Here is a 10,689-nt window from a genome sequence, read left to right as displayed (position 1 = left end):
CTTAAACTTCACCCCATCGCACAAGCAAGTGGCTATCAGGACTCAGTGGCCAAGTGGATAACGCGATGGCGTTTGAGGCGAGGGTACTGGGTTCGAGTCCCAGAGTGAACATCAACTCTGAGATGCAGGTACATCCCGCTGAAGAGTCTCAAATAGGACGAAACGCGTGTCCTGGATTCCACTGCTAGCCACTATCCATCTCTGCTTACCATTATAATTTATGTTATTTAATATCAATTTACCATTTTACATGAAATTTCCTCTTTAAAATCTTAACAAAGTTCAATATCCTTTTAATGTTCATTCAATATTAAACAGTAATAATGTAGATTTAGGCCTTCATTATCTAATTTTTTGATCAGTCAATTATGTATTATTGCATCTAGGATAATTGATAAACATTATTCAAAATTTGATCATAGGAAAATAGATTTATTGTTGGATTTATAAAACTGCTAGCTAAAACATATAATAAGTTTTATAAATAGACTGTTAATGGTATATAAGAAAGTAGTAGATACCCTTCTATAAATAGATTACTATTTGACTGTTCAATTATTATTTACTTGGATACAATTAGTTCCCTTTATGAATTTGAATAAAATTAAAACAACAATTATAGCAGAGTAATCTTAATTAACTTTATTTCATGGTCTCTTAGTAGCTGCATATGAGCGTATTCATAGTGGAGTGTAACATTGATAGATGATATGTAATATGGAATAATCAATATTGATAATGTGAAAAGTCAGAATAAAAAAATCGAGGCATTATTGATATGGTATCCAGGACCTGACATTCGAGATTCGAACCCAGGACCTATCAGTGACAATAGGACGAAACGGTCGTCCAGTGCTTCCAGGTTTTCCTTGGTGGTCTAGCTTCAATTTACTCACGCTTTCAACTATGAAAATCATAGTTACGATAATATTTGCATATAGTCGTGATCAAAATCTTGAACTAACCGATAAATTAATTATTATCTCTTTTCGAACACATTTAACTGATTTGAGGTATTAATTGCAGCTACTTTGCAAATAAAAAAAAGCTGCATTATTCTGTCTGCCGATAATTTTAAAGAATTTGGAAGCATCACTGACATACCTATATCAATTAAATGCTAAGCTATTCCACTTTTTAGAATTGATGTACTTCTTTGTCTTAATTGCTTTGGAGCGTGCTCTGAAATCTGAACATGTACTGTCCTCCAGTGTATGTCCTTCGGCACGTATATATAAATGGTAAGTTCAGTTGGAGGTGCAGAGAAAAGAAGACCTGCTGATTTTTGCGTGTCTAAAAGAGCACTTTGTCCCACTAAAGCTAATCAGCTTTTCTGCTGGATAAGCAATCTTTATTGGTGTATTTATTCCACTAATTTTATCTGCTTTGAAGGGAATTCTTCTTTTTGTTTGTAATTACTGCATACGTTCGTAATTGTTGACATACTTCTCGATGAAGTTAGGTAGATATATATTTTCACGAAGATATTTGTCACTTGTTTTAAGTGATAAGATAATTCTACGGATTGCATTATCTGTATTGGCGCTCTTCCATAGGTCTTAAAACCCATCATGATATTAGATACATACAAACTGTAGAACAACAGGAGCGGTCGTTATACAATTCTTTTTGTCTATTCTGTGGCATTTCGACTTATTAGGTCCAAATTTAAATATTAGAAACACGATTTAATACTTTATCAAAGATGTCTACTATTCTACGAATGCAAACGTAAAGCTAGGAAATGATGATTGATCCGTTTTTTGATTATAGATGGGAGGTATTTACGATCGTAAAACCTTTAAATGCTTAAACTTATAATAAACGTATAATCAGTATAGAAATTTATTTCAGTATTTTATATTTTGATTTGACAATTACCGTGGTATTTCAATGATAGGCCAGCGGAAATAGTCACTCATGTAAACTAGTTATTCCAATTAATGAGAAATATGGAACGATACTATAAGTAAATAGTTATGAATAAAAGATTTATTGATGCACTTTCGTTACATTTAAATGAAACCCAATATATGATTAAAATTACTAGCTAATGTGGAAAAATCATAATAAAATGATATTGTTTGTCGCCTGGATTGTCATGTAAACAGTTGATCGATCTTTGTCTGATGTTATCATTTTGACTTTTTCTTTAGTTTGAAGCTTATGACCCAGACAACGGTCCCAATGGAACTCTGGTTTTCGATATGGCTTACTCAGGAGCACTTGGCTTATCACATGATGTTAAAAATCTAAAAAGTGGAAAATCTGATGAAGATAGTTCTGATATGCCCACATTTACTTTGCAGCCAGATGGTCGTCTTCTCTTGTCTAAACGATTAGCGTATTCCGATATGATATCCACCACACCCAATAGTTTTCCAAAGAGATATCGTAGACCGGATAGATTGCTTATACGTGTTTCAGATAAAGGACCTACCCCAGAACAATCGGTTACAAGTTTACAAATATTCTACTACGATCCTATTGATACAATACATAATGCATATTCTGAGAACTATTTTGACATGGTAAATGCAAAAACCGATGTCAACAGAAATAGTGAATACGCTTCAGTGCATCAAAATAAAGAAATCAGTAAAAGTAAGCATTACGCGTACAAACCAAATCGCCAGGCATTTCTAGGTTCAAGTGGAGGAGGTAAACCTTCATCCCAGTCATATAAAAGATCGGAACTAACTCATTCCAAACCATATACATTACCTGCTATGTATTTGTTGGCTTTAGCTGTTTGCTTGGCTTTAATACTTGTGATAATTAGTTTCGGATGCTTTTATGTAAAACTAAGAAGAACAAGTATGACAAATAAAGGTGAAGAAAAATATGGTAAGTTTATTATTGTGTCATTTAATATATTTTCTCTATACTAATTAATGTTATAAAATGACCAAATGCATTATTCATACGGTCAGTTGTTGAGTTATTTCGATGTGAAGAAAAATGTGTCGTAGATCGTAGCCAACTATGTAATCAACCAAATTATCACTAGAATAACGGGAACTGTTCGTCTACCTTAGCATCAATCAGAACTCAATTATTGAATTAAATGTCTTTATTCAACTAATATACATTTGGAAAGATAGAATGTGTATATGAGATCATCGATTGTTTCACGTCCTTTGAAGCAAATTCGTTAACGTGTATACAAAATACTTCGATAAATTTGGATAGATTATCCTGGTTCTTGTCTTTTGGAAGAGATGTATGAAAATGTGATTACTTATAAAGGTATAATTTAAGATATTATATAAAAGCAGTTGTAGACAGATATCAATTTTCTTTCGTAGAGCAGATATGACAGGATGTAAGCTAAAGTTTGTCCTCCTTGAAATCAATTTACGCTAGGTTTTTATAACTGCACGTACTAATTCACGTATACTTTCTATTCCCGTTTCACAAAACCGGTAATTATTTATCGCATAAGATCATCCATGAGATCTGTAAAATAAATGGTCTTATATGATGAATTAATGAGTCAATATTTGGTGCATTTGACTAGCATTATCGTTTAAATGAGCTTGCTTAGCAAAAGACATACTAGCAAACATCAGTGGTATTCAGTACAGTAAGCTGCTTTACTCCTTGTATTCTTATGCTGTTACCAGGAGGTACAGCATAACTTCTTTAGTTTGTCATTATCAATCCTTTTTTTACTTCACGAGAAGTTTTCTGTCTGCACCTGTCTTCAAGTAATAAATCCACTTTTACACAACTTTAACTCGAACCAACAGACTGATAATATATCCAAAGAAAGACAAGTCAGAAAGGTAATTGGAGGGAATTCCAAAACATGACACTGTAAATACATAAAAAAGGTGCATTTATCCGGAGATACAAATCTGCATAAAATATTTTAACCGAGAAAGTTAATTGATATTCATAGCCTAGTCAGAAAATAAGGTTTCTATCAGTACACTGGTAAATTTTTGGACTTTCAAGCTTAAAATATGGATGAATTCGATAGATATTCAGTAATAACGTATGGTCACATTCCAGTCGTCATCGTCATAATGATACCTTGTAAATAAATAAGTAAACTTTTCATGAGCTCAATGAAAGAATGGCAACAGTGAACCGTTAATAACATGGCACTAATTCATACAGTTATTAGCCTCTGTTCCTTTTTACATCAACTGAAAAATTTCTGGTTTATGTACGTAAAATAATCTTCGTATTTCATTCCATGAGTTTAGTAAAGATAAGTACATTGTTTATTATGGAAATGAAATATGGGATATCAGTGTTTAATAGTTAGTTTTTGGACTCATTACTTAAAATAAGTGTAGATTATCTGGCTATTGAAAAGAGTTTATAACTATAGCTGTTAAGTTGTCGTTATAATTAACTATTATAAAGCTAATCTCCTTCCATTTGAGATATTTAAACAACTGTTCGACAAACCAGGAATAATGAGATGGTATTAAGGTGATTTGTTTAGCAAGCAAAATAAGAATCAAGGTCAGTAGTAATAAATAAAATGAGTGAAGCAAATAAATCATTCAAGTGTTTAGATTACTTTCGTTTTTCTGCCTATTAATATTGTTTTCACCTTTCATCTTCTTGATTTTTAGATAGTATAAGTAAGAGCGAGATTCATACTGATAGTTTAATCAACTGTAAAAAAGTAAGTCGATTTACTTACTATAAATATCGGTATAAATATATCCCTTTTTAAATTTACTCCACACATTATTATAGCTTAAACAATACTTAAATAATGAAAGGAAATTTTTAATTGTATTTTTTATGAAGATTGAATCAACTGTGAAGTAGCTTTTGTTACTGTCTGAAAGCTGAGGAACAAATGAAAACTAAAAATCACCAAAAAGCTCAACAGATACATAATAGAGAAAGAAGAGTAGACGTTTCATTTCTCACAACTAGAACAACATGTTTAGATTAGTGATTATGAGGTGTGAGGACTGATCTAATCTTCATAAGCAATACGATTAGGCAGTAGTTCTACAGTCTCGTATGGCTAACTTGATAAGTTGCCTTCAAATTTTTATTTCAAATTCTTAACTGATCTACCGAAATAGGTATTCCAAGAACATTGTCATGACAATCCTGAAATATCAACAACTAGTTGTAGTTAATAATATAGGCTGATGGGACCTGACTGATTGATCGATGGATAAAGTATTTATAGTGAGGCCTGCATTTCTGGGTTTATTCACTGGTAAGGTTGTGAATTCAAGTTTTATAATAAATTTCAGTATGCTGACATCTAATGTTAAATATGTTACGATATGATGTTCCAGTAACTCAATCTGTAAAATCATTTAAACTTTCTATTGTTCAAATATGGACTAGAGTGTTGTTATGTAATTCTTTTATGTTTTAATATTCTATAATTAGTGTCATTTAGATTTGTTGTTCATTTCAGAATAACAATGGTGACATACGTTTAGACAGTACATTAACAAGTCATTCGAATAATGATGAGTCACAAATAAATACTGGTTCTCAAAATAGAATATTTTCTGATTTTGGCATTAGTACAATTAATTGTAGAAGTTTATCACCAACATACATTGTACGAGCTTATGATCACATCAATGTTGTACCTTCTAATGAACCTCATACAAATACAATTATGTCCAGTAAGTTCCATTGCACTGATTTTACTGCATGATGGTGTTAATATATTTTAACTTTATAAAAATTGCAAAATGAATAGATGAAGACATTTTAATTCATTAGTGTAAACTAACTTGACGGCTAGAAACACAATATCTTGACTAGTTTTCATAGTTGCTAGCAACATTTAGTCGATGTTTATTTTAGTTACAGACTACTTACGACTATTAGCTAAAAAAAGAACTATAGAAAAGTGCTAAGAATAAAGAGGAAATACACAAATCTTGATGAAAAAGTGAATGTGATAATACAGTACATTTGATACTACTTGATTTCTTATTTCTTGTTTGCACAAATAGGAAACACATGCAATGTTGATTTCATTAAGCTAAGCCCTATATCACATCACGACACCAATAAGGGCGAAGTAGATATTACGGCAGTGGCCACTAGTTTGTGATTGATCGTTCAAAATATTTCCTTCCAACAACAGGCCAATTAGTCCCTTAATAGCTTAGTGGTAACTTTTCAAACTGTGATATTGTTATATCCAAACGACAAATAAATGAATGGTAACTGCTAGGAATTATTTATGGACTATTATTACATATATTCTCTTTAGATAATTATTAGGTAACTAGATTATATATATATATATCCGTCGCCATGAGTTGTCATTTGACCTATTGACTACTGGTATACGATTTACCATTCTTACTTATTTCCAATCTCTTGGTTAATCCCCTATACTAACAGTCACTCTTGGCTTGATATTGTAGAATTAATATTTTTCATTTTATAGTAAGATGCGGTCTGGTCTGGTTGTATATAAACCATGCGTCTGAAATATACACTTCATATAGCGGAGACTCATTTGTATTCTGTATTGAACGGGCTGGGCTAGGTGAGAAGGACTCACAAATGACTAAAGTCTGCTAGAGCTGTCTGACACACCACTGGTTTAGCACAAGGACAAAATAATGGAAGTTGGTGTAATGGTTAGCGAATATGTCAAGTGATACCGACGAACCATAGGACAGATATGGTTTCAGTTTCAAAATCTAAGCTAACGTTTTACGTGATCCGATAGCTGAAGAAAAGGATGTATAAATAAGCTTGTTGACTGGATTTCCATTATTAAAAGTCATTGGAACTTTCAGTTTGAATTTCATGAGAACCTGGTACCTTTGAAGCAGATTTATTTAAATATGTAAAAGTAATGGGTATTTAAGATTAAGAAAGCAATTCTGTAAGTGAAATTCTTGCACACGTCTCACAAATGATTATTTTCAAAATAATATAATTTCTAGGATTATTTTGGTTATTTTACCAATCATAATAGCCCTAATCTGTTTTTTTAAATATATTGAAAAGAATTAATTTGTTCAAAAGTGTAGATTATTTAGACTACATTACTGGTCCTAATTTCTACTACACAAGTTAATCAGTAATTCCTGTATCTTGTCAGGACAATGTTTAAATGAAATATTATTCTTGTTTCTATTTCTTGCTAGTTCCTCATTCCACGACGGACAGTTCCGATTACACTCCATTATCGATTAGTCAAATAAATTCTCTACAAAACTCATGTTTATCTCCATCAGTTTTACAGAATGATTTAAACAAGCAAGTGATCAACAATAATCAAACACGGTTCGAAAATGCATATTTGCTTAAACCATGTGATTCGTTATATGAAGATCAAACATCACCGATGTTATTCAATCAATTAGAGTTATGTAAAACGTTAAATCGACAAAAGCAGTACAGTAAACTGTCAAATCATCCAGTCGAAGTAATAAATGAAAACACTTTCGATGAAAATGATGATATTAGGAATATTGGTAAAATATTTCAAGCAAGTATTTCAGATTCCGTTTCAACGTTTATCGATTCTAAATGTCAGAATAATAAACCAACCTTAATGAGTTTTGAGGGTAAATTAGCTGATGTACCTACCGATAACAAACATAGCTTTAAACTGAATCAATTACTTCCAGTTAGTAAAACATCACTAGTGTTATCGTCAACGATTACCAACACCACCAACAACAACAGTAATGATTGTAACAGTTACAAAGATAATTTTTCTACAATTCAGAAACCTAAATTCAAGTTATTTTCCACGAAAAAAAACGAATCACATAAAAATAATACCAATATTGATAATTATAGTCAACTAAAAGGCGGTGATTCTCACCTGGTTGTTGATCCTAATCAAATGACCAATAATAAAAATGGAAATCCAAATGGCTTACCTCAAATAACGTCTTCATTTGTTTGATTCAATATTTTATGTAGAACAAGAAACATTTACATTGTCTCGCATCATGTCCTTTGTGTTAAAATGACTCAATGAACTGTATTGTTTCTGGCTCAATCAAATTATACACGTAGGAACAAATAATGTGATAATATCTAGAAAATACTTTTTCTGGAGTAATTATTTCTTTGATTAGCATGATATTTCTGTGAACTTTTTATTTGTTCCATGAAATCATGATTTTGTATATATATAATTTTGTATATATATATATATATATATATCTGTTATATGAAAATGAATTAAATTAAAAGCATTTTGTTGGATAATTACAAACATCGTTGGATGCTGTCCAAGTGGTGTAGAGGTTGAACGTTCGCGCGCGAGAACAATAGGTCCTGGATTCGAATCTCCCGAGGAGCGATCGTGGTTGCGCACCGTTGAGGAGTCTCATACTAAGACGAAACAGCCGTCAAGTGCTTCCAGGTTTTCCATCATGATCTAGCTTCAATTGACTCATGAATTCAACTAATAAATTATAAATGTGGTATTTAGTTTAGGTATTCAAAATTGAATATCGTCTATTTATCAGTTACTTAAGGATTATCATTCATAAGATGACTAATGCTTTATAGAACTCCAATTAAACGTAGCTCGAACAAAGTAACAAAAAGAACACGTATTAGGATTAAAATACTTTTTTAGTGTTTAATGAAAATGAGATGTCTAGCATTTTCAAACACTTCTCTCATCATATGATGTGTCAATGTTACATCTTGGAGTGTAATTTTCCCTGAGGACTTTATTTCAATAATCGGAAGTAATCTAAATATCTTTAGTGAATACGCTACTGTAGAGCATCGTAATTTGCCATATGAAAAAAACAAACAAATAAAGTGAAGATTTGAATCTGAAATGTAATTCTCAGTGAACATTTTCCTCTTTAATGCAGGGTTTAATCATTAAATGAACAGAAATATGTTAGATAATCCATACATACTGAACCATGAGTAGCAGATATATTACGAACTTATATGCATATCCTTTTTTGGTAACATTTGGATAATGCGATAAATTGACTGTGCTACTGTTACATTCTTCTCAGTTGTGCTTAAACTAATTAAATTTAGTTATTTCAAAATATCAAGAAAATTTCCAATGAAGGAGTGAAAAGATTGTCAAAGAACAGAAAATGCTAGAAAGATAGAACTATTACGAAAATAAAATTAAGATTTTTAACAGTTTTTTATAAATAAGTGGATTGACAGTTGTACAATATTAGAAATGACATAATTACGTAAAATAGTCAAGATTTATTAAGGATATATAGAAATAAGAGATAAATAAATAGAGTTGAGGTCATTGGACTGTAATAACAAGTAAATTGGAAATAACGAAACTGCAAGTAAGTCATGCTTCATTTCTGTTACTGAAGTAGTCAAAAGACGACCACTGACTATTCTTGGATACCAAAGTCAGTTTTAATGACTAATAAACCTCAGTGTTATAGAATCTTGTTATTTAAAAACTATTTCGAAGGAGCTCATTTTATTTGGTTTGTTTCACGTGTTCAGTAGACGGTGCACAATTAAAATACAGAAATTCTTTATTTCTTTGAGACATATCCTAAGAAAAGCTAAATAATAACTAGAAGTAAATAGTGAATCAAGTTGTTTATGACATAAAAAACTGAAATCTAAAACCTACATCCGAAATAACTTACTAAATATAATGTTTAGGTTGACCTTTCATCCCTAATCATGTCCTGTTTTACATTTCTAATTCTAAAATAATGCTCACACTGTTTATCTTTTAGTAGCGACTAAGCTTCCTTAACAAACGACAAATTATTATTATCATCATTAAAAGTTTCATTAATGTATATTCATAGAATCATTGTTGAATGAAACGTGATTTGTTATAACATAAACTCATAATTGATATATACTATAATCTTAATTCATATCAAATCCATTGTATCTCTTTTATAATAATACACATTAAATCAAGTTAATCATATCATCCAAATGTCAATTTTCCATATAAATCTTTCGTAGAAAAGATACATATAAATATATAAGTAATATATTTCAGCCTATTTCATTTGATCTATCTTTTAAATAATAAAACTTTTTTCTTGTCTTTTATTGAGAAACAGTTAAAGATAAATAATTTGGACTCAATAAATGATATTTTTTTCTTATAAAAAAAAATATATATATATACACGGTAATATAACTAATTAAATCATGTTGATTCTATATTTTATCAAAAAATTTTTTTCTTTTTCTTTTTTCTATTTTTTTTTTCAATATTGTTTATCTTATTTTTCTTATCAGAGTTTTGTTTATTTTTTTTTATTTCTTTAATCTACATTATTTGTTACCCGTTATGTAATTCCATAGATTCTTTTTCTTTTATTATGTATGTTTGTTTTGATTATTTTTTGTTGCTGTTGTTGTTGTTGTGATTTTGATGTATCGTTTAAAAAAATGTTTTTATTTCTATTTACAAGTGAATTGTCACATTACTTTAAATCATTCATATATGTATATATATATAAAGAATCACGCATGGATAAGAATAGATGATTTATGTTAAACATAGCTGAAATAAATTTATTGAAGCAGTTTTTTTTACTACAAACAAATAAAGGTTTACTGATTTGTAATTTACAATTTGTGAATCATTTATTGTTTTTCTTTTAGGAATTAATTAAGAAAACAAAAAAGAAACTAAGAGAGTTGGATTAGATGGAACTTCTTCTATTATGTCATAACGATTTTAACGAAGTTAGAAGTACTGAGGAACACAATATAGTTACT

At 30.3% G+C, this 10,689-nt stretch overlaps 1 protein-coding gene across 1 annotated transcript in view; it reads left to right on the top strand.

The window, feature by feature from the left end:
• Smp_162550 (putative cadherin) overlaps window positions 1-7,885 on the top strand; it is a gene marked incomplete at both ends in the record, with an annotated part of 25,037 nt that extends 17,152 nt beyond the window's left edge. Inside the window, 4 exons of the mRNA XM_018799086.1 lie at window positions 2,157-2,847; window positions 4,593-4,645; window positions 5,408-5,624; window positions 7,116-7,885. Of these exons, the coding sequence (XP_018650910.1) occupies window positions 2,157-2,847; window positions 4,593-4,645; window positions 5,408-5,624; window positions 7,116-7,885 (1,731 nt within the window). The remainder of the gene's footprint in view (window positions 1-2,156; window positions 2,848-4,592; window positions 4,646-5,407; window positions 5,625-7,115) is intronic.
• Window positions 7,886-10,689: the final 2,804 nt, after the last annotated feature.

This window comes from Schistosoma mansoni, chromosome 3 (assembly GCF_000237925.1).
Source record: "Schistosoma mansoni strain Puerto Rico chromosome 3, complete genome".
Lineage (NCBI taxonomy): Eukaryota > Metazoa > Platyhelminthes > Trematoda > Strigeidida > Schistosomatidae > Schistosoma > Schistosoma mansoni.
The sequence above is the reverse complement of the archived record's forward strand: the minus strand, read 5'-3'. Positions and strand labels throughout refer to the sequence as shown.